This window comes from Vipera ursinii, assembly GCF_947247035.1.
Source record: "Vipera ursinii genome assembly, chromosome: 14".
Taxonomy (NCBI): domain Eukaryota; kingdom Metazoa; phylum Chordata; class Lepidosauria; order Squamata; family Viperidae; genus Vipera; species Vipera ursinii.
Genome location: NC_139527.1, coordinates 3,771,172 through 3,799,068, shown reverse-complemented (window position 1 = coordinate 3,799,068; position 27,897 = coordinate 3,771,172). Strand labels below are relative to the sequence as shown.

At 47.2% G+C, this 27,897-nt stretch overlaps 1 protein-coding gene across 6 annotated transcripts in view; it reads left to right on the top strand.

The window, feature by feature from the left end:
• RBM19 (RNA binding motif protein 19) overlaps positions 1–27,897 on the top strand; it is an 81,175-nt gene that overhangs the window by 18,773 nt on the left and 34,505 nt on the right. For all 6 annotated transcript variants that reach the window (XR_014493771.1, XR_014493772.1, XR_014493773.1 and 3 more), the window contains exons 22-23: positions 13,702–13,807; positions 20,514–20,634. Coding sequence is in view for 2 of the 6 variants with exons in the window: in XM_083373524.1 (XP_083229650.1) it covers positions 13,702–13,807; positions 20,514–20,634 (227 nt within the window). In the remaining 4 variants the exon portion in view is untranslated. The remainder of the gene's footprint in view (positions 1–13,701; positions 13,808–20,513; positions 20,635–27,897) is intronic.

The window sequence follows — 27,897 nt, the reverse complement described above, 5'->3', positions numbered from 1 at the left end:
AGGTTGGGGATCCCTGCCCTAGAAGACAGATCCGAGTTCCCCTTTGTTTCTCCTTTACAAGTACTTTCCGTCAAGACAGCATTCCCAGGTCACGCTAAGCTAAGGATTGTTGAACAGTGGTTTACTCAAAGGGCACGCAATTGTCTGGATGGGTAAGGCGTGCCAAGGGGATGTCAGCCGGGCGAGGCAAACCAGAACCAAAAAGCAGATGAACGAGTTCCATTTAATTGTAGTGCTACATTGGCAACACCTTGCCAGCCCTAAATTACAATTCCACCCTCTCCCCTTACTCACATGCCCCGGGACACTGCAACCATCCTAATTGGAGTCAGTTCCCAAGTATCTGAATTTAAATCACGTGATCTTGGGGGTGCTGCAACGGTCGTTAAGTGTGAAAAACAGCCCTACCTGATTTTTTTTTGGCAGTGCTGTTGTAAAAAACGAGCAGTTGTAAAATTAAGGACCAGTCTGAAGTCACACAGGAGGATCTGTCTTAAGCCACTTTTTTCAGTGCTGTTGTAAGTTCAACAATGCTTGTAAGCTGAGGACTGGAAAAGAGCGCAAAAACCAATCTACTGGTTCAGGATTAAGAGGCCGAGAAAAAAATCTGTCATTTTGTTTTGTCTGTGAGGGAGGAAGAGAAATGGGGACTTCTCCAGCAGAGAGGAGTGGCAAACGTGAAGCGGATTCCTGAATTGCCTTTCCTTAATCCAGAATTTTCTGCAATTTCCTTGCGTTAAAAAGGTAAAGGTAAAGGTTCCCCCCGCACACGCGTGCTAGTCGTTTCCATCTCTAGCTCCGTTTCAAATCCGAAGAGCCAGCGCTTGTCCGAGGACGTCTCTGTGGTCATGTGGCCGGCATGACTAGACGCCAAAGGCGCACGGAACGCTGTTACCTTCCCACCGGAGCGGTCCCTATTTTTCTACTTGCATTTTTACATGCTTTCAAACTGCTAGGTTGGCAGAGGCTGGGACGAGTAACAGGCGCTCACTCTGCTACGCGGCACTCGGGATTCGACCCGCCAAACTGCCGACCTTCCGATCGCCAAGCTCAGCGTCCTAACCCACTGAGCCACCGCGTCCCTTGCGTTAGGTAATCCCAATTTTGCGGACGTTTATCAAACGTTCGCCAGAAAGAGGTTGGACTGTATTGTTTGCAAATGAGCATTGCACTTAAGCCAGAAACAGCAACAATGCACACTCGTTGCTGATTCTTTCCCCCCCCCCCCAAAAAAAATTAATAACGAGCTTGCATGAAGGAAGGCTAGGAAAACAATTCATACCGTTTCGACCTGCAGCGATATTGTAAAGGAGAAAAAGAAGGAACGTTTGCCTAAATGTTGATTAAATTAGGAAAGCTGGCAGATTATTCTTGCATGGTCTTTTCAAGGTATTTATTATTCAGACTTATAGCGTATTTCTATACTATATTTATAAATTATATTTATAATTTATATTCTGCGTCAGCTTATGACCAGGAAAACAAATATAAACGGAGCTAAAAAAAAAAGAGAGCAAGGCAAGCCTTTAAAACAGGAAACAATAGAAAAGTATATTTTAAAAACCCACCATAAGGTAAGATAAAACTCATAGCGAGTTCACACCAGTCGTCCAAAAGTTCAGCACAGCCCCTGCGCTGATTTCTTTAAATCGCGGTATCAAGATGGTACATTTTGTTCTTTCCGAAGATTGCACGTCTAAGAACATCACTGTGTGTGGTTTTGTTTTTTTTTTTCCTGGTTGCAAACGGTAAATGAGGAAGTCTTTGAAATGGCTGTTTAGCTAGAAAACAAGATTTTATTTTTTCCCTTTCTCTCGAGATAGTTGAGGGGTTGGGGGAAATCTTTTGGCTTCTGTTCCACTTTTAGCCTCTTGGGAATACTTTTTGATTTTTGAAGGGTCAGAAGAGTCGAGACAGGCATTCCTTCATTTCTAAAGATTTATTTATTTTTTAATTCCAAGACTTCTTCATTTCTTGAACGGAGACCCTTCGTGAGATTTCCCTTCACCTTAGTGGATTTGCATTCATTTGATCTTCTCTGCAAATTCTACTTATTCTCCTCGTTAAAGCAATTAATGGACTCTATGCCGTTTGGGGGAATTAGAGAAAGTCAACTTCAAAAGTCTAATAAGTTTGAGATTTAAAAATCTCTTTTTAAAAAAAACGCTCATTTTTTTAAAAAAAATTCTTGAAGCCAGTTTGGTAACAGTATAGTTTGAACCAAAGCAATGTATGTGTGATCAACATGGCACCTGTAGGATTTTCTGTAGTTTATTTCTCTTTCTTTAAAAAAACAACCCAAAAAACTCTTTTTTCCAATGTTTTGTGCCTCCCTGAAGGGGTGGAAACATGGATGTTGAAGGAGTCTGTTTTCAAGGCACAAAAATCAGGAGGCAGCTTGATTCTCTTGCTCTCCTGTCTTAACCCAATGTGTTTCTAGACCAGGGGTCTTCAAACTTGGCCCTTTTATGACTTGTGGACTTCAACTCCCAGAATTCCTCAGCCAGCATCCACAAGTCATAAAAGGGCCAAGTTTGAAGACCCCTGATCTAGACTGTGGTGTGGCCCCAACCAGGTTGCAAACATGAAAGAGCAACTTTGAGCAATACTAGGAGTACACAAGGGACGCAGTGGCTGAGTGGGTTAGGACGCTGAGCTTGTCGATCAGAAGGTCGGCAGTTTGGCGGGTCAAATCCCGAGTGCCGCGTAACAGAGTGAGCGCCTGTTACTCGTCCCAGCTTCTGCCAACCTAGCAGTTCGAAAGCACGTAAAAACGCAAGTAGAAAAATAGGGACCACTATGGTGGGAAGGTAACAGTGTTCCGTGCACCTCTGGCGTCCAGTCATGCCGGCCACATGACCACGGAGACGTCCTCAGACAAGCGCTGGCTCTTCAGCTTCTGCTGACCGTCTTCCTCATCCCCTCGGTGGCGAGCTTTCTTCTCAAAGAGCCAGCTCATAAAAGTAAAGGTAAAGGTTCCCCTGCACATGCGTGCTAGTCGTTTCCAACTCTAGGAGCTGGTGCTCATCTCCGTTTCAAAGACAAAGAGCCAGCGCTTGTCCGAGGACGTCTCCGTGGTCATGTGGCCGGCATGACTAGACGCCAAAGGCGCACGGAACACTGTTACCTTCCCACCGTAGTCCCTATTTTTCTACTTGCATTTTTACGTGCTTTCGAACTGCTAGGTTGGCAGAAGCTGGGACGAGTAACAGGCGCTCGCTTTGTTACACGGCACTCGGGATTCGACCTGCCAAACTGCCGACCTTCTGATCGACAAGCTCAGCGTCCTAACCCACTGAGCCACCGCTCAGTTATGCTCAATTACTGCAATGGTTGTAACACAGCAGCCACACCTTCACAAATGTGTCATTCTCGTCTCTCCGGCTGCAGTGAGAAGCTGTCAACCAGGAACAATTGGAAGAGGGAGGACAATCGAGAAGCAAGACACTATGGTGCAGATCCATTTCAGCTCTTTTGAGCCTGGTCTTCACCAAGGGAAGTCTTGACAGATAGTCAGATAGTCCTCCATCTCTTCCTCTCTTTTTTCTTCTTCTTCCTTTTCTTTGGGTACGGAGAGAGATGGGATGAGACTGTGGAGTCCTTGATGCTCTCTGACCTTGTTGGTTTGCTTCCAGATGTTTTGTTACCGGATCCAATCTGTGTCAGTCACTGGGATCAGAGGTTTAGTTTTCTCAGCTTTTAGGTTGGAGCCCATCCTCAGGGAACTTCTCCCTACCAGAATCTGTGCTTTGGGCTATTCTGTGGGGAGTATTTGTGATGTCTGGTTGTGTGTGGCTTTTTAGTTGTTGATGGGGGTGTTGATGGCCGTTTATTAAATTAGCCATTGTTTTCTTGTGCTGCCATGTCCTCGCTCCTTAGTTCCCGATAAGCTTACCACTAGCACTCCTGTTGACTGACAAGGGGCCCGTTTGCCAGGCTTCAATGATTTCCCTGGCTGCTTTTGTACCTGCTCGGCCAACAATCTTAGTAGCTGCAAAATTGAACGTATGTCCTTGTTCATTGCAATGTGAGGCTGGTCTAGGCTGGCACATTTTTCCCTATTGAAACTACAGTTGAATCTGTCTACACGTTGTGAAATTAAAGAATGTTCATCGTGATGGCTAGTTGGTGTTCGTGGATGCGTTCTGCCCGTCTCCTGCCTTGTTTGTCCTACACAACGGTGGTTGAGGTCCTTACAGTTCAATGATGGTCATAAGCAATGTCAAAAGAGAATTAGCGTTGCCTTTTCTTAGCCAACATTGCTGGCTTGGCTAGCATTTTTTTTAATTTTCTTTATTGAGTGTCCCCCCCCAACCTCCCCCCATCTCCTTTTCCTGCTGCTCTAAGAAACTGGTCCCATTAACTAATCTGATTGACTGTTCATATTCCCGGTGAGTTGAAAAGAGACTCAAATCTACACTTCATTTACAAGACCCTCTGCTGTGCATGTTGCTAATGATCGTTCTAATTACGATACCTCGCCGCTGCCTTTTTTTTAAAAAAATCAAGACATTAAACCGATCCCACCTGCCTTGTGACATCTTGCTAAACCAGGAAGGTGTTACAGGGAAAAATCCGAAGCAGGTCAGGATTGGTGCAGAGCGGATGAGCGGGGGAATGAAGCTGGCGCTGTTAAAGCTGTGGCGGCTTTCTTGCCAATAGTGCCGTTCTTCCTGGGGTTCCCCCCCCACCTGTCATTTCTTTGGGGGTGGGGAGGCCTCTTGCAAACAGAGATCCAGCTTCTGTTGCTAGGGTGAGGATGGAGGCCTGATGTTTTTGAGGAATAAGTCCACCATAGAATGGAATGGAATGGAATGAAGAAAATATGGAATAGAATAGAATAGAATAGAATAGAATAGAATAGAATAGAATAGAATAGAATAGAATAGAATAGAATAGAATAGAATAGGGACTAGAATAAGAGAATAGAATAGAGAACAGAACAGAATAGAATAGAATAAGAAATAGAATAGAATAAGGAATGGAATGGAATAGAATAGAACAACAGAGAACAGAACAGAACAGAACAATAGACTAGACTAGACTAGAATAGACTAGAATAGAATAGAATAGAGTAGAGAACAGAACAGAATAGAATAGAATAAGAAATAGAATAGAATAAGGAATGGAATGGAATGGAATAGAACAGAACAGAGAACAGAACAGAACAATAGACTAGACTAGACTAGAATAGACTAGAATAGAATAGACTAGAATAGAATAGACTAGACTAGACTAGACTAGAATAGAATAGAATAAGGAATAGAATAGAATAAGGAATGGAATGGAATAGAATAGAATAGAATAGAATAAGGAATAGAATAGAATAAGGAATGGAATGGAATGAAATAGAATAGAATAGAATAGAATAGAATAGAATAGAATAGAATAGAATAGAATAGAATAGAATAGAATAGAATAGAATAGAATAGAATAAGGAATGGAATGGAATGGAATGGAATGGAATGGAATGGAATGGAATGGAATAGAATAGGACTTTGGAGGCCTTCTAGTCCAGCCCCCCACTCAAGCAGGAGAACCTACACCATCTCAGACAAGTGACTGTCTAGCCTCTTCTTAAAAACCTCCAGTGATGGAGCGCCCACGATTTCTGAAGGCAAAGCTTTTCCACTGGTTCATTGTCCTCACTGTCAGGGACTTTCTCCTTAATTCCCGGTTGCTTCTCTCTTTGATCAGTTTCCAACTATTCCTAGGTATTTCACGTTCCAGGAAAGCTGACAAAAAAAGAAGGTTTAAATTAGCTCTCAGTGATCAGCCCTGGCTGCTAGGAAGCTTGTAATGATGTCTTTAGCTTGAATTACAAAACACACACACACACACACACACACACACACACACACTCACACACACACACACCGCTTTATTCTAACAGGATTAGCCATAGCAAAGTTGTTAGAAGCAAAAGGGGCGACGTGAACGCAACGCGGCCCCCCTCCTTCATTAGTTCACCCTTCTTTTAAGGCAAGAGGGTGACCGACCATCCCTTAGAGACCCAGGCCCAAAGGATTGGGCCCAACCCTCCGGAGAGCAGGAAAACGGGAGTGATTATCTTCCCTGAATCATCCGTTTGGCGCAAAGCAGAACTGGCCGGGACTAGTTTGGAGAAAAATGCGATTTGGTGGCGACGGAGAGATAGCGGGAGAACCGTGGCAGGTTTTTCCTCTTCTCTCCCCCCCCCCCCGACCGCCCCCAACTAGCTCCAAGCACAAATTTGTCAGAGCTTTCTTGTTCAGACTTGTGTGATTTGAGAGGGTGTGGAAGGGGGGGTGTTGTCTCCTTCTGAAGGTTTTCTTTGTCTGCAAGAAGCATATTGTAGAATAATTTGGGGGGGGGCTTCTTTCCTTCCTTCGCTCCTTCCCTCCTCTCTTTCCTTCTTCATCTTCTTCCTTCTCTTCTCCCTTTCTCCCTCCCTCCTTCCATCCCTTTTCTTTTTTATTTCATTCTTCATCTTCCTTCCTTCCTTCTCTTTCCCCTCCCTCCTTCCTTCCTTTCCTTTTTCCTTCATCTTCTTCCTTCTCTTTTCCTTCCCTCCCTCCCTCCCTTCTTCCTTCCCTTTTTTCTTTTTTACTTTATTCTTCATTTTCCTTCCTTCCTTTTCTTTCCCCTCCCTCCTTCCCTCCTTCTCTCTTTCCTTCATCTTCTTCCTTCTCTTTTCCTTCCTTCCTTCCTTCCTTCCTTCCTTCCTTCCTTCCTTCCTTCCTTCCTTCCTTCCTTCCCCCTCACTCCCTTCCTTCCTTCCTTCCTTCCTTCCTTCCTTCCTTCCTTCCTTCCTTCCTTCCTTCTTTCCTTCCTTCCTTCCTTCCTTCCTTCCTTCCTTCCTTCCTTCCTTCCTTCCTTCCTCTTCTTCCTTCTCTTTCCCTTCCTTCCCTCCCTCCTGTCCTTCTTCCTTCCCTTTTCTTTTTTATTTCATTCTTCACCTTCCTTCCTTCCTTGCTCCCCTCCCTCCCTCTTTCTGCTTTAAGGTCCCCTGAAAACCTTGCTATAATTGGGAAAGATTTAAAAGTGGATTTTCTTCCTCCTCCTCCTAGCCCAGCCCTTTGGATTCCTGGACCCACAGTGGGCCCACAGCTGGACCTCCTCAGTCCTTGCCTTACGACCAGCTGCTTAGCAGCCATTTGAAGTGACGACGGACCCCATAAACCCTACTTACGACCCAGCTTCCAAGTCCCAGGGTTGTCTCCCCAACTGCTGCTGTGGTCCTAGGACTGCATTGGGGGTGCTCAGCCTCCGGGCTGCACTGAGGGCCATTTGTGGCGCAACGGTTTTGCCAGAAACTCGTGTTCACTTCTGCTTTCCGGTAAAAAGCCAACCCTTGGCAAACCACGGGTTCCCTTTGCAACCCCTTAATCACCGCTGGCCAAAAAGGTGTGTAAAAATCAGGTTAGTCACCTGATGACCCGTTTTACCATCATCCCAACAGGCTCAATTATGGCCGTAAGCCGAGGACTGCCTGCCTGCTTGCCTGCCTGGGTTGCGTGTATGTCGCAGGGTTCTCGCAAGGAAGCCCGTCGGCTCTTTGCAAGGGAGGGAGGTGATAAGAAAACAGCCCAAAATCTCTGACTTCAAGGCTTGCTCGACCCGGAGCATCCTTCAGCGCTGGAGGAAGAAAGTAGCGGCGACACCCAAACCCATTTATTCCGTGCGGTAGGGAGGAGGAAAAAAAAAAGAGAGAGAACAATTTGCGATAGATGAAGACAATTTTCTGGCAGCGCAGAAGAGAAGGATTGAGTTTAAAGGAGGAAGGAGATGGAAAGATTCAAAGCTAAAATGGATCAGCTGTGGTTGTCCAGGTGATTGGAGAGCAGAGTTTAATCTGCTCAAACTCTGAATTAGATCGGGGCGAGGAGGGGGAAAAATGACCCCTCCCAAATGGTCAGTTTGATGTAGTGGTTAAGGCATCAGGCTGGAAACCTGGAGACAGTGAGTTCTAGTCCCGCCTTAGCCAGGAAAGCCAGCTGGGTGACCTTGGGCCAATCACCAGGAGACTGTGAGTTCTAGTCCCGCCTTAGCCAGGAAAGCCAGCTGGGTGACCTTGGGCCAATCACCAGGAGACTGTGAGTTCTAGTCCCGCCTTAGCCAGGAAAGCCAGCTGGGTGACTTTGGGCCAATCACCAGGAGACTGTGAGTTCTAGTACCTTCTTAGTCACGAGAGCCAGCTGGGTGACCAGGGGAATTAGCCCTGATTGATTAAATCGGGGGTCCCCAAACATGCATTATATAAAAATAACTTAATAAATACTATTTTGATTAATAGTACCATGGATATTAATACTCTTGGAAGAGGTCAATACTGACACCACCACCACCCCCGAACTATATCCTGTTTTTAGATAAACTGCCCTAGGGAAGATTAACCAAAACTCTACAAACATAGTACCAGGCGATTTTCTTTTAAATCTAGAAAAAAGGGGGAAATTGGACATTTTTTTCTCCTTGAGTCTTCCAGTTTTTGGACAAAGTCCTAATGTTTTCCATTTCTGGCTGCAATTGCTGGCTGATCCAGTGGAATTAAATTGGATTAAGGGGTGTTGGGTTGGGTTGGGTTCAGTTGAGTTGAGTTGAGTTGGCAATCCATAGGGAATTCATCCAATCACTGATTTAATCCCTGATCTTGGTGGCTTCTTGCTGTTGCAACTGCCATCAAATTACTTTGGGACTGATGTGTGCAAAAGAGACAGAGATTAAGAAGATCTTGTGGGTATTGGTGCTCTGGCCTACCTCTTTATGTGCGTTGGCTTCTCTTCTATGGCTAATTACTGTTCTTGTTCCTGTCGCCGTCGGTGCATCCAACACAGAATGTTGCGTTATGTTGAACTGCATATAGGTTACAACTACTTGTCCTACCTAGATCCTTACGGAAAGATCGGGGAATCAGGAGGGCCCAATCCATGCAGAACTATCCAGCCCATTGAGTGCAAATTCAGATGCTAATCTTTTGGATCACCAAAAGATCAGCCACATGCCACAAGGGGAAGCTGTGTCTTTCAAAAAGCTGCGGAAGTACAAAGAGTTTGATGTTTCAGTGTCCTCCTGGAAAGCATGTTTTGGCTTGCCCCCCCTCCCGCTGGCATGAGCTTGTTCTCCCTGGGGAGAAGAGTCACAACCCCCTCCCCATTTATTCCTTTCGCGCGCGCACACACACATCTGCATACAAATAGGGCTCTCGCACACTCGGGCCACTTGAGGCTGTTGGAGAGAAGCAGAATTCGTCTTGACGGATCCCATCAGGACATCCTGCCTCCCCATCCCTCCTCCTCCCCCTGCTCTCCCCACCACCACAGGCCCACCTTCCCCAACACACACACACACACACACACCCTCCCCAGACGCCCACGCCGAGCAAACCCCCATCCCGTGCCCCCATAACAAATTAGAAATGTGAGAACTCTCCTTGTTGATCAAAACATAAATTATTCTTCGCAGACAGGGCACCGTCGAGCTCCAGAGAGGGTAATTGGTGCCACCTCCGATTCCTTAAAAGGTGAATATCGTAATTGGAAAAGAGGTGTGAGAGGCTTGCTCGGGCTCGGAGAGAGGGGGGGGCATGAAAGCATTCATTTTCGCAGCTTGGGAGATGTCTATGGCCGTGTTATGGATTCTAATTATCAACACAGCGGGGAAGGGGGGTGGGCTTGCTCGTCCCAGGTCTGGGAGTCCTTAGTTACCCCATTGTTCTCTCTGACGTGTGGCTCAGCTGCTGAAGGGGGTGGGGGGTGGGGAAGCCTGTTGGAATTCTTGATTTGGGGTGGCTGGGGGCTTGGTGCCCCCATTCTTATTCATCCCCCAGCTGAGATATTTTTAAAATGACTGTGTCTTGATCCTAAGAACTGTGCAGCTTCCTCACGGAAGGCGTCTGGGTGGCGTACAATAACATCTTAAAGGCATAAAAAGCTTTCAGGTAGTCCTTGACTTATGACCAAGATTGGGCCCAAAGTAGTGAGCCCGCAGCACAGTCCTTCTCCTCCTCCTCCTCTCTGCAAACCCCACTCCCTTCTAGCACTGATGATGTTACCTACTTGGGTGACGAAACGTCTACAAGAAAACAGCCAAGCTCGGAGAGCATCAAGGACCCCACAGTCCTCCTCCTCCTCCTCCTCCTCCACCACCCCCCTTCTACCACTGCAGACGTTACTAGTTGGGTCATGAAATGCCTGCCAGAAAACCACCCAGCTCGGAGAGCACCAAGGACCCCTTAGCAAAATTTTACAAGATCAGTAAGGGAATTGCTAAGAGCCACCAAGAAAAATTTGGTAGCAGGATATTAACGGTGTAGGTAGGCAGGGGGCCAGGAAAGAAAATGAGAGGAGAAGGATGTTTGAACACCTGCCAGGTTCCATTGTTTGACAAAGGGACAAAGGTTTCGCTGCTTTGAGCGTCAGGAGCCCCAGTGGTTTTTGCATCGCATCAGGGTTAGTTCAAAAAACTTTCCCAGTTGGCCTGTACGAATGCCTCCCTTTAGGGAGTGGAACATCCAGGTGCTAACATCCCAGTGCTTGTTCTCCTTTGGGCGAGGCACCTGAACAAGACACGATGGATGGGAACTGATCCGAGAGAGAACCAGTCTAGAAATAAGGAGAAATTCCCTGGTTGTGAGAACAGTGACTCAGTGGAACGACTTGCCTCCAGAAATGATGGGTGCTTCATCGCTGGAGGCTTTGGAGAAGAGGCCAGACAACAACCGTTTTTCTGAAATGGTGTAGACTCTCCTGCTGGAGGAGGGGGTTGGACTAGAAGACCTCCAAGCTCCCTCCCAACTCTTTTATTCTGAGATGCACAGATTCCCATCAGCCTGGGTGAGCCTGAGAGTTGTGTCCACGCACCTGAGCTCTGTTGCGTCTCGAGGGCACCCTGGGTGCCAATCGAAAGTCGAAAGGGCAAGATGGAAAGCGTGGCTCCTAGCTGGAAGTGGGATGGGTTTTTTTTTTTAGTGAACAAGCAAACTGCACGGGGTTTTTGTTTTGTGTGTGTGTGTGTGTGTGTGTTCCCTTTTCTTCCCCTTCCTGCAATGTTGCACAAGCCAGATTCCAGCTGGTTTCAGCTGATCTTTCAAGACGGCAACCTACGTCGGCTCCTCCGCTTCACTTTGTTTTGTGTTTGTGTGTGTGTGTGTGTGTGTGTGTGTGTGTGTCTGGTGACACCCTCTTGGGGAAAGGCGAACGGAGGCCACGAGGAGGGGGCGAGGGAGGGACTCCAAGGGGCGAGGCGTGTGGATTCATGTAGAGGCTTCATCATGTTCCACTTACCCGCCGCACCGGCCCGACGAAATTCAGCAGATGGATGCTTGGTCATGCCGGCAGCGCAGAGGGGTTAACTCCTTGGATTTAGCTCCTATCATTTCACGAGAGCGTTGACAACACTTTACTGTGTTTATTCCCAGATGTGCGTGCTCCAGGCCGGCAGTTTCCCCGAGCCCTGGGCTTTGGCAGGGTAGGGGGGTGGGGGTGGGGTAGGGAGAATGTCGGATAAAATAGTGCACCTTTCCGATCGGAGTGCACATCAAATATTCATGCTCTCCGATTTGCACATTGGGGTTGATAAATGGATCTGACATGGACTTTGGGAAACAGCTGCTTCGCTGGGGAATCGGCAGAGGAATTGGGTCAGTTTCCCCTTCTTACAACTATAGAAAAGAATGGGAATGGAAATTGAATAGAATAGAATAAGAAATAAATTAAGGAATAGAATAGAATAGAATAGAATAGAATAGAATAGAATAGAACAGAACAGAACAGAACAGAACAGAACAGAACAGTGGAATGAAGTAGAAGAATAGAATAGAGTAGAGTAGAGTAGAACAGAACAGAACAGAACAGAATAGAATAACAGGTAATGGAATGGAATGGAATGGAAGAGAGAATAGAATAGAATAGAATAGAATAGAATAGAATAACAGAATGGAATAGAACAGAATAGAATAAGAAATAGTATAGAATAGAATAACAGAATGGAATGGAATAGAAATAGAAATGGAATAGAATAGAATAGAATAACAGAAAGAATAGAATAGAACATGTGGAATGGAACAGAGCAGAACAGAATAAAAACTTTATTGTCGCTTTAAATGTACACTAATCAGCATACACTAAAATGAGATTTCGTTGCATTCAGCTCTCAAACGGTCACCACCTCCAACATTCAGTAGTTCTCGACGTACGACCATAATTGAGTCCCAGGTTTCTGTGGCTGAGCAAGACCGTGGTTAGGCGAGTGGCGCCCCATTCTTTGACCTCGAGTGCCAGGGTGGTTAGGCAAATCCCTGCGGTCCTTAAGCGAATCTTGGCTTCCCCCATTGACTTGGTTTGTCGGACGCCTTGGTGGGAAGGTCACTCTGTGGGCACAGGCCAGTTGCCACGTGCCAAGTCAATTTCGATCACGTGACCCTGGGGATGCTGCGACGGCCGTAAGTGTGAAAACTGGTCGTCAGTCGCTTTCTCATGGGGACTTTGAGCGGCCACTAAATGGATGGTTGTAAGTCGGGGTGTGTGTGTCTTCTGTACATGAGTGCCTTTCTTCTCAAACAAAAAGGGGGAAAAAATGCCGCAGTGCTGACTTTGCAAGTTCCAGACAAGCCCTTTTGCTCCCGTCTCCCCAGAATGTAATGGCACAGGAAGGGCACGTTTGCTTCCTTTATGGTTCAGTGTGTTGTGCAAACGTAGAAAAAGTAGCTAATTCACAGATCAGGTCAAGCATGCGTTGCAAACGGGGGAATTGTCACTTGTTCACTTGTCGTTTGTTCATTCTGCGGGATGGGAGGCTAAAACGTGTGAAGAATTGCTGCAGGGTTAGGGTTTGTCTGCTCTAGTGAAAAGAAGGACTAGGGGTTGACATGACAGCAGTCTTCCAATATTATTATGGTTGTTGTTGTTAATAAAGTTGGAAGGAACCTTGCAGGTCATCTAGTCCAACCCCCCCCTCCCCTTGCTCAGGCAGGAAACCTATCCCATTCAAGACAAATGGCTGTCCAGTCTCTTCTTAAAAACTTCCAGTGTGGAGCATTCACAGCTTCTGGAGGCAGGTTGTTCCACTGGTTAATTCTTCTAACTGTCAGGAAGTTTCTCCTTAGCTCTAAAGGTTGCTTCTCTCCTGGGTTAGTTTCCATCCGTTGCTTCTTGTCCTGCCTTCGGGTGCTTTGGAGAATAGCTTGACTCCCTCTTCTCTGGGGCAGCCCCTGAGATATTGGAAGGCTGCTATCATGTCACCCCTCACCCTTCTCTTCATTAAACTAGACATACCCAATTCCAGCAACTGTTCCTTATATGTTTTAGCCTCCAGTCCCCAGATTTGAGGGGCTGCCACAAAGAAGAGGGGGTGGGGGGTGGGTCAACCTATTTTCCAAAGCTCCAGAAGGCTGGACAAGAAGCAGCGGATGGAAACTAATTAAGGAGAGAAGCAACCTGGAACTAAGGAGAAGTTTCCTGACAGCGAGAACAATTCACCAGGGGAACGACCTGCCTCCAGAAGTTGTGGGTGCTCCAACACTGGAGGTTTTGAAGAAGAGATTGGACAACCAGGTGTCTGAAATGGCATAGGGTCTCCTGCCTGAGCAGAGGGTTGGACTAGAAGACCTCCAATTTGGTTATTCCCAAACCTTTGGACTTTCACTTGGAAATTCATCCCTTTTTTCTCCTCCTCCTCCTCCTCCTCCTCCTCCTCCTCCTCCTCCTCCTCCTCCTGCCTCAGCACCTTTGGAGAGCTGAAGACAGTCCGCATGCCGAAGAAAATGTTCGGAACGGGGAAGCATCGCGGCTTTGGGTTTGTGGATTTCCTGACGAAGCAGGATGCCAAGGTGAGCGGACTCCTCCCTTCCTCTTTTATACAGTGTGTCCTCGGCTTGACAACCACAACAGCTCAGTTGTTTCGGTGAGTTTTGCCCCATTTTACCACCTTCTGCCAAACCAGCGCCCCCTTCAGCCATTAAGTAAATCATGCGGTTCTTTAAGCAAAGTCAACAGAGGAGCTGAGTTCGCCTGACGATCACAAGTTCCAGTGGGGGGGGGGTGTCTCCAACCTTGGCAACTTCAACTCCCAGAATTCTTCAGCCAGGAATTCTGGGAGTTGAAGTCCACAAGTCTTAAAAGTTGCCAAGGTTGAGGAGCCCTGAGCTAGAGGGTTTTGCTTCACAGTTGGGCCATCAAGGGTCTTAAAATCGGGCTTCGTTTAACCACCTCCTCACTTAGCAACGGAAATCCTCCTTTTCATTTGTCGTAAGCTGAGGACTACCTGCAGACAGATCACACCCAAGCTTTCCGGTCTACGTTTGGCTTTTGATTCTAATTTGGATCTGTTGGAAAGCCTCAAGTAGAGAGGTGCCTGATGGGTTAGGGTTAAGGTTAGTGTTAGGGTGCCTGATGGGGTACTGGTGCTTTTTCTAGGTTTAGTGAAATGTTCAGTTCTATGTTTCAGCCATTAGGGGGTGCTGGTCTTTCTTCTTCTTCTTCTTCTTCTTCTTCTTCTTCTTCTTCTTCTTCTTCTTCTTCTTCTTCTTCTTCTTCTTCTTCTTCTTCTTCTTCCTTCCCCCTTTTCCTATTCTGAAACCCATTTTGATGTGTTGGGATTCTATCTCCATAAGTTAGCCTTTATTTTTGAGGGGGCAAAATTCAACCGGCGAGCCAGTGACTAGCCCCAAGCCAGGATGCTCAGAAGGACACACCCTAGTACACGATGCACATTCGTGCATAAACAGGCCCCTGTCGGATAGGTCTGTTTCTTTGTAGTTTTCTAACTTTGTTGAGAACACGAATTGAAATGCCTCTGAAACCAGGATTCTTAATTTGTGGTGTGCCAAGGACCCCCTTTGAGAAGCGGCGAAACCTAGAGACCTCAATTAGGCTGAAATACAGATATTGAAATGTGGTTGTTTTTTTTTTAAAAAAGGAGGCGTCACATAGCGAGATCCGTGAAAGAAAAGCTGGAATTTTTGGTTTGCTATTCAAGCTTGCGTTAGAGGATCCACCCTCAAGTATGTTAAAAGAAGAATGCCCAGGCACATAAATTGAGCGTTCCTTTAGATGCCTTTGTGTGCAGCTCCTATTCAGATGAATCGCGTGCACGGAAGCGTGCTTTAGTCTATTGCGACGTCTGTTGTCTTCTGCCGCGCAGAGTGTGCAGGATGGCATTTTAAAAGTCAACTGTTCTTCCCAACCAAAATCCTCCTCCTCATCATAATAGTATCTCCAGCTAGGAATGAATCTTCTCTCTTTTGACAGGAGAGACTCAGCTGCCATGCGTTGGCAATGCCCTCTACTCTCATCATCCTTTGTTTTGGGGGAAAGAATGAGAAATCTATCAACCACCTAATGCTGTCGACTCTTTGTGCCTCACTAATGGTTTTCTCCCCCCCCCCCAGACTCTCCGAGCTCTGAGCATTTAATAGGACAACAGGGAAAGAGGAGACAGAGTGGCCTCATCCACCAAATTACGAGCGTTTAGATCTGCTGGGCTGGGGGAGCCCCGGGGAGGTGACCTCAGAGGCCTCTTTCCTTGATCTATGGCTCCCGTCATGCTAGAACCCGTACGGGTCCCATCCGGCTTCCATCTGGGTCAACAGCCCACCTGGCCATGCTAGCAAGGTTGTGGCTTGTCTGCCCACTGGTGCTGGTGGCCCCTTTGCTCTCTGTTTATAAGTAACCCTTCGACTTAACAGCCGTTGATATAGAATAGAGTAGGGTAGGGTAGGGAAGGGAAGGGTAGAGTAGACTTCTTTATTGGCAAAGTGTGGTTGGACACACAAGGAATTTGTTTCCGGTGCATAAGCTCTCAGTGTACATACAAGTAATAGTGATAATCATGATCATACACAACATGAAAATACATTATCATAGATCGTGAAATACAACACTTGGCTCGTATTTATGATGGCTGCAAGTCATGAGGTCCCCTTTTGCAAATCTTCTCACGAAGAAAGTCAATGAGGAAGCTAGATTAACTTTATCTTGTATCAACCCTTGTTGAGGGCTAGGTTATTTTTCTTCCTGTTTATTTTTTTTTGTGTGTGAAATTCTAAAGATTGCCTTGAGTAGAAAAGAAAGGAAGCTAGTCTTTCTTTCTTTCTTTCTTTCTTTCTTTCTTTCTTTCTTTCTTTCTTTCTTTCTTTCTTTCTTCCTTCCTTCCTTCCTTCCTTCCTTCCTTCCTTCCTTCCTTCCTTCCTTCCTTCCTTCCTTCCTTCCTTTCTTTCTTTCTTTCTTTCTTTCTTTCTTTCTTTCTTTCTTTCTTTCTTTCTTTCATAAATAAATACATGCCAGTTGCCAAGCACCCTAATCTTGATTACATGACCACAGGTATGCCTGGCTGATCGGTCTTTCCTCCTCCTCCCCCCCTCCTCTTCTTCTTACCCTCCTCCTCCCCCCCCTCCTCCTCCTCCATTCGAGAAAACATAAACAAAAACAGATAGTTGAACTTCATTTCACTCATTCACCAGCCTTCTGTAACATAAAACACTGTAATACAAAATGAGATCAGTACATAAAAGCAATATGGAATATGAACAAATCAGCCCAACACACCCAAATAAAACTTTCTTAATTAGGCGAACATACTTGGATTCAGAGTATATTTTCTGAAATGATATAGGCTCTCTTGCTTGAGCGGTGGGTTGGACTGGAAGACCTCCAAGGTCCCTTTTGACTCTGATGTTCTATATCCTATGCTCTGTTAGCATGAGGGTCGCAGTTAAGCGGTCTTTGGAAAGTAGAAACAGATCAACTGGAGGATTAACAGAATTATTGCTGAATTTTGAGCAAGTTTAACCAAATGTTCCTTAGGAGATCCTGCCAAATGTTGCTGGTTATCAAACAGAACTAGCAATATTATAAGAAAGTGGCTTGCTCTGATCAGTGAAAAGATAATTGAGATAAAAGAAACCAGCATGGCATAGGCCTTGAAGCACTGAGTAAATATGTATGTTGGCTTGGCCATCCATATAATTGCATCTGTGGCAGCCAATTGCAGTGCGAACACCACACGCTCTTGCGTTGTGAACATTTCTGCAGATCCATTTGTTCAAAGAGGATCCAACTTAAATTAGGTAAGATCTTGATAGGCCGGCCCCAAACCTCTGGAGACTGTCAACAGATCTGAAATGTCATTCTCCTGGGATAGCTTTTTTGAAGTCCAGCAAGAATTGAAATAGTGATTTCAGATTAGCAAAACGTATCCCACTTAAACCCTCTCAAATTGGAAATGTCCCATCCTGATCATTTTGGAAGAGTTCCAAAGTCCAGATGGCTGTTTCAAGTTTGAAGCGTGCTCCGCTGAGCTCAGAATATTTGAAACATTTCACTCCCCAAATAGAGACTTTTCGATTTGAAATATAAATGTTTTGCACTCCCCTAATCTCACAGTGACTCATGGTTGGTAAACACGACATTGATACACAAATAGCTTTATTACCAACCTCTTAATACTTGCTGGAATAGATCATTTTCTTAGGCTCCCCAGGCTGTGGCTGTTGTAATTATTCATGACATTGAAGCCTGCAGTTGTCAGGTGTGCGTTACACAAAGGTTGCACAATTACACCAGCTCAATGCCAACCGCTAGATGGCAGTTTTACAATCTCTGTTAACTTGGTGCTGCTGTTAAATTGTAGCAGGATCACTGCCAAAGTAATTTGTAAGGCTCTGTTGTGGTTTGACTTTCCGAAACTGAATGCTCCTGAATCCAATCATTGTCCCAACTGAAAACTGAATCAACTCGGCTTGGTGGGTGTGGGTGTGGGTGTTCAATCAGTGACACAATGCAAACAGTTGACTCCATGTGAACAGAGCTGATCTGCACATTTCCTAACAAATCTCCTAGTCTTAGCTGTTAGGTTGCTCTCCAGGGTGCTGAACCCCCAATTTTTGTTTTATCGGTAGCTACAAATGGCCTTTCTCAAAAGTTCTGAAGTTGTAAGTCCCAAACATATAATATGAGTAGTCTTTAATTTACTATTATTTGTTTAGTGACTATTGGAAGGTAGGATTGAAGGGCAGAATTTAGTTTTAAGTCGGTCTTTTTAAGACGTGGAGATGGGAAAGCCTTCACAAATGCATTGGCCATCATTTGATTAGCTGGGGGGGGGGGGGAAATGTACTTCAATATGAAAACAGGTAGCAGTGGGAAGTTCCCATAGAAGAGGGGAGTTGTAGGCCTAACTTGATGCTCTCAAGCAGAGTTTTTCAACTTTGGCAACTTTAAGATGGGTGGACTTTAACGGCCAGAATTCCCATTTTGGTCAACAGAATATTTGTGTTTGAACCGCAGGATCCTTGGTATGCGTCTCTGAGCTGGGTTGCTTTCTTGCAGATGTTTCGGTACCCAAGTAGGTAACATCATCAGTGCTAGAAGGAAATGGGGTTTGCAGAGAGGAAGGGTGAGCAGGAGGAGAACTATGGGCCCCTTGGTGCTCTCTGAGCTGGGTTGTTTTCTTGCCGATGTTTCATTATCCAACGAGGTTAGATCATCAGTACTAGAATGGAGTGAGGTTTGTGGGGAGGAGGAGGACTATGAGCTCCTTGGTGCTCTGTGAGGTTGGTTGTTTTCTCGCCGACGTTTCATTACCAAACTTGGTAACATCATCCGTGCTAGAAGGAAGTGGATTTTTTCCCCCTTCTAGCACTGATGATGTTACCTAGTTTGGTCATGAAACGTCTTCAAGAACACAGCCATCCTCAGTCTATTCCCAATTGCGGAACATTCGGGAAACATTGTCCAGGGATCAGCCAGGCTGTATTCTTGCTTCCGGGGAACAGCATTCCCGGAGGGAGAGAGCTTCCCGCTTGGGGGCATTTTGGCTTCCAGCAGGCATCCGGGTTGACCGCAATAAGGGAGAGGATGCAGAATCTGGCAGAGGCTGTTTCAGCGATGTTTGGAGACTTCATCGTCTTCGGAACGATGAATGAATCCGGAGTGCTTCTGAACCTGACGTGACACTCTTGCCTGGGTGAGACCGCAAGAATCTGGTGGTGCCCAGCTGCTAAACAGCTCGAGGTGCCTGCAGGCAGCACACGCAGCTCGTTCTTCGCACAAGTTTCCCTTCCTCTTGTGTGCAGCCCAGGGAAGTGAGAAATTGAAATACAAGTTAGCAAACGAGAGCCTACAATTAAGAAATGCAGCGATTTGCCAGAGCTCTGTGTGTGTGTGTGTGTGTGTGTGTGTGTGCGCGCGCGCGTGCGCACGCTTTCTGACAACATAAACAGCCCCCTTCAACTCTTAGCAGTTGACTCCTCCTGGTTGTCTTCCCCCCCCCCGCCCCCCAACTCCACAACAGTATTTGTTTCAAGCCAAAACATTTCTCTGCTAATTAAGGAATATTGGGTGTGAAAATCGGCATTTAAGGACACACAACAGCAGCAGCAAATAACAACCATTTCTGCTTTGGGAATTTCAGCTTTAAAAAGAAGCCAACATATAGACACCGCAGGATTCGGTTTGGTTTCTTCTTCCCAACGAGGGTGGAATTGCAAAATTGCAATTGCAAATTTATTGTTTTATTTTATTAAATTTATATGCCGCCTGTCCTCCCCTATCCTAGCGGAGTTGGTTCTGGAACACCCGGGTTAAGCGCTCCGAAGCTGTGTCCCCGTGACGGGCCTAGCCGGGTCAATTGAACCCCCCCGCTCCTGCACCGAGATATTCCAAGCTTGCTTCAGTTTGATCTTGATTAGGTTTTCCTTTTCTTCTTTGCAACTCAGCAGGTTGGGGAAATGGGGCCCTTTTAATTAGCTGATGCTTCAGTGTAGTTTTCAAACCTAGGAAAAAAATAATAATTCGGTGATCAAGTCCAGTGTGTGGTGCCAATGCAAATTCTGTCATGAGGGCAGCCCAGTTCTTTGGAGAAAATGCCACTGCATTCCTCCCTCCCTCCCTCCCTCCCTCCCTCCTTCCCTTCCTTCCTTCTTTCCTTCTTTCCTTCTTTCCTTCCTTCCTTCCTTCCTTCTCACTCCCTTCTTTCTTTCCTTCCTTCTTTCTTTCTTTCCTTCCTTCCTTCCTTCCTTCCTTCCTTCCCCCTTCCTTCCTTCCTTCCTTCCTTCCTTCCTTCCCCCTCCCTTCCTTCCTTCCTTCCTTCCTTCCTTCCTTCCTTCCTTCCTTCCTTCCTTCCTTCCCCCTCACTCCCTTCCTTCCTTCCTTCTTTCCTTCCTTTCTTCCTTCCTTCCTTCCTCCTCACTCCCTCTTTCTGGTTCAAAGTCACCTGTAACCTTTCTATAATTGAGAGGCTTGACAGGTGGTTTTTCTTCTCCTCCTACCTAGCCCAACACTTTTAATTCCTTGACCCTTGACTTACGGCCAGAGCTCATTGCTATTATTTCCTTCCTTCCTTCCTTCCTTCCTTCCTTCCTTCCTTCCTTCCTTCCTTCCTCCCTCCCTCTCTCCCTCCCTCCCTCCCTCCCTCCCTCCGTTGGAAGGGGACTCTAAAGTCAGCAGAACCAAAGGCTGGGTCAAAGTTAAGTTTCCTTGACCGCTTTCTGAAGACGACTCTCCTTTTCTCCCCCCTCCCCTCCCCCTCTCCTGCAGAGAGCCTTCCGTGCCCTGTGCCACAGTACCCATCTGTATGGCAGGAGGCTGGTGCTGGAGTGGGCGGATTCGGAGGACACCCTGGAGACGCTGAGAAGGAAGACGGCGGCGCATTTTCACGGTACCTGATCCGAGTCATTCTTCAGCTCTGAATTGTTTGGGGTGGCTTTTAAGATTTGGAATGTGAAAAGGGTATTGGAGCTAAAGGTATGGAATGCTCTTGTGCATTAAAATAATAATAATAATAATAATAATAATAATAATAATAATAATAATAATAATAATAATAATAATAATAATAATAAATAATAATAATAATAATAATGATGATGATGATGATGATAATAAGAATAAGAATAAATAAGAATAAGAATAAATAATAATAATAATAATAATAATAATAATAATAATAATAATAATAATAATAATAATAATAATAATAATTCCTCCAGGGCATCCTCCTCCTCTCTTTTTTCTTCTCCTCCTCCTCCTCCTCCTCCTCCCCTTCTTCCTCTCCTTTCTTCTCTTTCTTCCCCTTGTCTTTTTTCTTACCTTCCATCTCTTCCCTCTCCTTTTCTTTCTGCTTCTCCTCCTCTTTTCCACTCTTCTCCTCCTCTTCTTTCTCCTTCTCTCCCTCTTTTTTCTTCTTCTCCTCTTCTTCCTCCTGCTCCTTTTTTTTCTCTTCTTCCTCCTCCCCCTCCTCCCCCCCCTCTTTTCCTCCCCTCCTCTTCCTCCTTTTGAACAGTGGCAGAAAGAGCGGCCGTTTTGCTCTCCGCTCCTGCCTGCAAAAGCTTGTCTTAGAAGGCGCCCCCCCCAGCCAGCCAACCTCTCTCTTACACACACACACACACACACACACACACACACACACACCCCTTTAGGTTGACTAACCAAAGTTTGCCAGGCCGCTTGGTCTCTCCTTCAGGCAGCAAAGTGCCTTGAGCTCCCCCTGTCCCAAGGAACAGCACGGATGTGGCCAGAGAAAAGAAGAAAAAAACAACACCCCACCCTGGAATATTCCCGGCCAGAGAGAGCCTCGTGTCTGTCCACCAAGTCCGTTTGAAAAGAAACCCACGGCGTGTATCTTTCTTTCCCGCCCCACCATCCCAACCACCCACTTTCCCTTTGTTTACCCCGCAGGCCTGCTCCCCACCTTCAAGCATTTCGGGTGTCCCCAGGTCTCAAGCCTGAGGAACTTGGCCGTTATTCTTTTGGAATCAGCGAGGGGGGGGGGCCGAAAAAAGCAAAAGAGAAAAGCCGAAGAGAGGGAAGAACAAGGCTCCGGCTGGGTGTCACTCAAACCACGGGGTGTTTCAAACAGCACGCCCGCAGTAGGAACAGGCTTTTAGTCTTCTTTCGTGGCTGCGGTGGCCCGGGAAATACATTGGCGTAATAGCACCAGTGGTATCTTTTCTTTAAAAAAATAAAAAAAATATATCTCTGTTTGCCGTTCTTCTTCGGCGAGGGAGGGAAATGGGCTATATGTTGGCTTCTGCCTCCTCCTCGCTCTTTTCCCTTTGTTGCTCGTGGGCTGATGGCTACAGAGGGTCTGGCTTCTCCCTCTTGCCTTCCTTCGCAAAGCTGTGTGCATCTGGGACCTCCACAGCCTGTTGTTTTGTCGCTGGTAGCCACCAGCCTGCTTCTTCCTGGAGGAGAAGAGGTAGCCCTCGACTCACGGCCACAACGGACCCCCAACACTCCGGTGGCTAAGCGAGACGTTTGCCGAGTTGAGTTTTGCCCCCGTTTTTTGCGACTTTTCTTGCCCGCAGTGTCGCCGTTGTTAAAGTTGGTCACACCCGGTTGTGTAAGTGAATCTGGCTTCCCTGTTGATTTTACTTTGCGAAAGGGGCTGGTGGTCACGTGACACTCTGGGATGCTGCAACCGTCATAAATACGTGGCCAAGCATCCCAAATTTGGGATTCCCGTCACCCCTGGGGTTGGGGTGAGGGTGGGGGCTGCAGCGGTCGTAAGCGTTAAAAGCGGTGCTAGGTCCCTTTTTTTCCACTGGCGTCGTAACTTTGAACGGTCGCTAAGTGGACCGCTGTAAGTTGAGGAACTGCCCGTGCTGTTGAATTAACGGACTGAAAAGGGCCTTCCCGAGAGAAGGTGGGTCAAACAATGGCAAGCAGCCATCGCGGTTCTAGGCTGCGTCAACAGAGGGGTAGTTTCAGAATCGTGCGACCGTGTTAGTACCGCTGAATATTGCCTTGGCAAGGCCACACTTGGAATTCTCTGTCCAGTTTTGGTCACCACGACATAAAAAAAAAGATGTTGAGACTCTGGAAAGAGCGCAGAGAAGAGCAACAAAGATGATCAGGGGGCTGGAGGCTAAAACCTAGAAGAACGGTTGCAGGAATTGGGTATGTCTTGTTTAATGAAAACAACGACTGGGGGTGGGTGACAGGATAGCAGCCTTCCAATATCTCAGGGGCTGCCCCAAAGAAGAGGGAGTCAAGCTGTTCTCCAAAGCCCTTGAAGGCAGGAGAAGAAGCAACGGATGGAAACTCATCAAGGAGAGAAGCAACCTAGAACTAAGGAGAAATTTCCTGACAGTGAGCACAATTAACCAGTGGAACGGCTTGCCTCCAGAAGTTGTGGGTGCTCCATCACTGGAGGTTTTAAAGAAGAGATTTGTCTGGCGTGGCATAAGGACTCTCAGCCTAGGACAGGGGTTGGACTAGAAGACCTCCGGGGTTCCTTCCAACTGTTCATCTGTACTCTGTAAAAGAGAAGAAGGAAGTGTAGTTCCCTTTCAAATCTGGGGAAGGAATAGGACAGGGGTAGGCAACCTTGGCTCTTTTGAAGTCTCGTGGACTTCAACCCCCCCCCCCAGAATTCCTGAGCCAGCATGGGGGAACTGTGGCCCCTTCATGTCTCGTGGACTTCAACTCCCAGAATTCCTGAGCCAGCATGGGGGAACTGTGGCCCCTTCATGTCTCGTGGACTTCAACTCCCAGAATTCCTGAGCCAGCATGGGGGAACTGTGGCCCCTTCATGTCTCGTGGACTTCAACTCCCAGAATTCCTGAGCCAGCATGGGGGAATCTATGGCCCCTTCATGTCTCGTGGACTTCAACTCCCAGAATTCCTGAGCCAGCATGGCTCAGCTTGGAAAACTCTCCATTTCTCCTCAGCGTGGCTGGCTCAGGAATTCTGGGAGTTGAAGTCCACTCCAACAAAAGGACTGGTGGCAACTGTCTCAGTTTGCTAGAATTTTTTTTTTAATTAGCCCAAGAGACTTATATATATCCCGACAGAATCTGGAATATCTCAGTGCTTTCTGGATTATTACCCCAGGACCTCCACAGCACCCCACCCCACCCCTCTACTCCCCTTATTCAAATGAGTTAATATAAAATAAGGAATTATTTCAAACCTCGGTCCTGCCCCACCCAGGAAGCTGAATTTTGTTTTTCCCTTGCGAATTGTCGAATAATAATAATAATAATAATAATAATAATAATAGCAATAATAATATAATGATGATGATGATGATAATGACTCCATTAATTCTGTTCTGATGCAGAAGGGAGAATACATGACTGGTGTGAATGGGGCCAGTTCCTAACTGAAGTCTTAATTTGTGTTTTTTTTTGGGGGGGGGACGGGGCGAGGGGGGAAAAAAACCTGGGTCCTGTTCAGGCTGCATTTCTGAAGGACCACAAGGGGAAAAGAGAGCTGGGCGCCTGAATCTTTTGAGAGAATCTTCTGATTCAATTTGCCTGTTTGATTTGGCTTTCCGATTCAATTAAGCCCGTCAATTGGAGGAGGAAATTAAATCAAATCTCCTTCAACGAGGATCTCTCCCAATCCACCTTTTTGTGCAGCCCGGCTGAATGCAGCTCGGCAAGACCAGGGCCGCAGGATCCCGAGAGCATGTAAGAACCTCCCAAGATCCCTCCAAGGTGATCAACTCTGTGGCCTCTGGCAACGCCTTCTGGTTGCGTTGACCACAATACTCTCATGTTGTTCATGCTCAAATAGAGGGTTAAACCGAATAACAGAGCCGGGAACTTGGAGGTCCTCTAGTCCAACCCAAGCACAAGCAAGAGACCCTAGACCATCCCCAGTCAAGTGCCCGTCCAATCTGTTTTTTGCAAGCCTTTAGGGATGGAGCACCCGCAACTTCTGGTGGCAAGCCGTTCCACTGGTTAATTGTTCTCCCCGTCCGGAAATTTCTCCTTAGTTCTACCTTATCTCCTTGGTAAGCTTCCATCCCATCGTTTCTTCTCTTGCCTTCTGGCAAGCAAATAGCCCGAGCACCTCTTCTTTAGGGCAGCCCCTCGAAGAAGAGGAGGTCAGCCTAAGAGAAGGTTGGACTAGATGACCTCCAGAGTCCCTTCCAACTCTGTTCTTCTGTTGAACATCTTCTCCAAAGAGCTCTTGCGAGAAACTTCCAGATGGATCCAGGCGGGGCATTTGAGCCAACAGCTTTTGAAAGCTCCATCTTTTTGCTTCCTTTCCCACCCCCACCCCTCTCTCTTCCCCCCCTCCCCCCCTCCCACACGCTTCTTGGAGGATTGTTTTGGAAATATTTCCGAGCGAGTCGGTAATAATCCTGCATGCACTTCTGCCTCCCGGGAGCCGCGAGGCGTGCGGTGGAGGGACCTGCTCCCAATCCCGCTAAATTACTATTGACTTGTCTTCCGCGCGCTCCGCAAACATTTCACTCAGCCGTCAGCAGCAGGGCCGGGGATCTCCTGCCAGGGGTAACGCGAGAGGCCAGCTGCGCTGGCTTGCGTCTTCCTGCTCTTCCCCATCGATCAAAGAATTAAACTGACAGGAGGAGAATTCTCCCACCAGGATGGGGGGGGAGCCCGGGGTGGGGGGAGCCAACTCGGAGGCAGAGCCAGCCTTGCAAATAGAAACCTCGGGAGGGTAACGGGAGGGGTAACGAGGAGGAGGAGCCCGGGGTCTCTTACACACCGACGTGGAAAGGATGTCAGTTGGGTTGGCCAGGAGAGATTAATGTGAGTTTGTGGAATGGAGGAGGAGGAGGAGGAGGAGGAGGAGGAAGACTATGGGCTCCTTGGTGCTCTCTGAGCTTGGTGGTTTTCTTGCAGACGTTTCATAACCCAACTAGGGAGCATCATCAGTGCTAGAAGGGAGTCAATGTGCTTTGTGGAGAGGAGGAGGAGGAGGAGGAGGAGGAGGAGGAGGAGGAGGAGGAAGACTATGGGCTCCTTGGTGCTCTCTGAGCTTGGTTATTTTCTTGCAGACGTTTCATTACCTGTCTAGGGAACATCATAAGTGCTGGAAGGGAAATGAGGAGGAGGAGGAGGAGGAGGAGGAGTCTAGGGGAGGTGGACTAGAAGACCTCCAAGATCCCTTCCAACTCTGGTCTTCTGTTAAACCCAAAGAAAGGAAGCAAGCTTTCTATGTTTGCATGGCATACCAAACCCCCAGCAAACCATCTTATGGCGTCGTGCTAGGACAGACATGTCAAACACAAGGCCCGGGGGCCGGATCCGGCCCGCGAAGTGGTTTCATGCGGCCCGCGAAGCCATCCTGGAAACAGTGAGGGAACGGCCCCCACTGCCTTGGCCCTGGCCCAGAGACCCTCCTTCTGCCAGAGACCCCCAGATCTGTCCCACTCCTGCCCAGGCCCCCCTAGGCACCCTTGATGCCAACGATGTAGAGCTGGCCACGCCCACCCAGTAGGCCATACGCACTTTAGCCACACCCACCCAGTAGGCCACGCCCACCCTGGCCACACCCACCCAGCCCCTTGAGGGCAACCGCAATGCTGATGCGGCCCTCAATAAAATTGAGTTTGACACCCCTGTGCTAGGACATGATTTGCCCAGCGGGTGAGTTTGTAAAACACACTAAACGCAACTCGATCTTAGCTTCTGCCAGTGTATTGTATCACACACACACACACACACACACACACACACACACCTAATATCTTTCCAACATTCCTCTTTTCTCCCCCATCCAATTCGGTTAGCGTGTGCTGTGCCCCGAGAATCTAATGAACGAAAAATTGCTATAGCAAGAATAGAGTAACGTTCGGGCTGCTCTCTTGTTTTTATTTTTATACTCTTGCGTTTTATCGGCTTCATCTACTTTATTCTAAGCCACCTAGAGTCACGTATGTGAGGTGGGCGACTATATAAACCCAATAAATAATGAAAGTCAAGCAACGAGGCAGTGGAGGCGAGCTACGACATGTGAGCAAAGCCGGGATCTTCTCTAGAAACCCAACATTTTTATAATTTCCTGTGTGTTCTTCAAAGATACCAAGCGCTCCTGTACGGTACGAAATGAAACCTCGGCGTGATCAAGGCCTGTTTGCTGCAGTTTCAGACACAACGTGCAATTGTAACAAAAAGATAGGCCTACCTACCAAATAACATCCAACGCTATAAAATGCATACGAATTTTGCATCTAGCTTGGCGAATGCAGTGGCTTTCCACAGTTTCTTTCAGTGACCATTCAGAGTTACAACAGCACTGGAAAAATAAAGTGACTTAACGACCATTTTTCACATTTACGGCTGGCCCAGCCTCCCCACGATCCAAGCTCAGACGCTCGGCAACTGACTCGTGTTGACGACGGTTGCGGTCTCCTGAGGTCAGGTGATTTCCCCCTTCTGCGACCGTCTGACCAGCGAAGTCAACGGGGGAAGCCGGATCCCTCCCCTTAACAACCGTGTTGCTAACCGAACAACTTGACTTGACACGTGTGGCGAGAAAGGTCGTAAAATGGGGCGAGACTGATTTTAACAACTGTCTTGCTTAACAAGGTCTTAGCGAGGCATTATGAAGTGGTGCTTAACCCTTCACGCGATCTTGATTCTGTCCACCTGTTAGTGCTTGGCTGAAGCGTCGTAACTCAAGGATTAGCGATAGAGGACTGTACCATATTCCTAAATGAAATTAGCAATATTCTACCGGCGCCTTTTCTGACTCCGAATCCGGCCAAGGCTGGCTGGTGCATTAGGGGAACTGCGCCCAACCCCTGCCTTGTCTAATTTTGTTTTAAAGGTAAAGGTAAAGGTTCCCCCGCACATGCGTGCTAGTCGTTTCCGACTCTAGGAGCCGGTGCTCATCTCCGTTTCAAAGCCGAAGAGCCAGCGCTTCTCCGAGGACGTCTCCGTGGTCATGTGGCCGGCATGACTAGACGCCAAAGGCGCACGGAACGCTGTTACCTTCCCACCGGAGTGGTCCCTATTTTTCTACTTGCATTTTTACGTGCTTTCGAACTGCTAGGTTGGCAGAAGCTGGGACGCGTAACAGGCGCTCACTCTGCTACGTGGCACTCGGGATTCGACCCGCCAAACTGCCGACCTTCGGATCGACAAGCTCAGCGTCCTAACCCACTGAGCCACCCATTGCTTAGCAGTACATTATTGGATTTTTGAAGCCTTCACTTCTG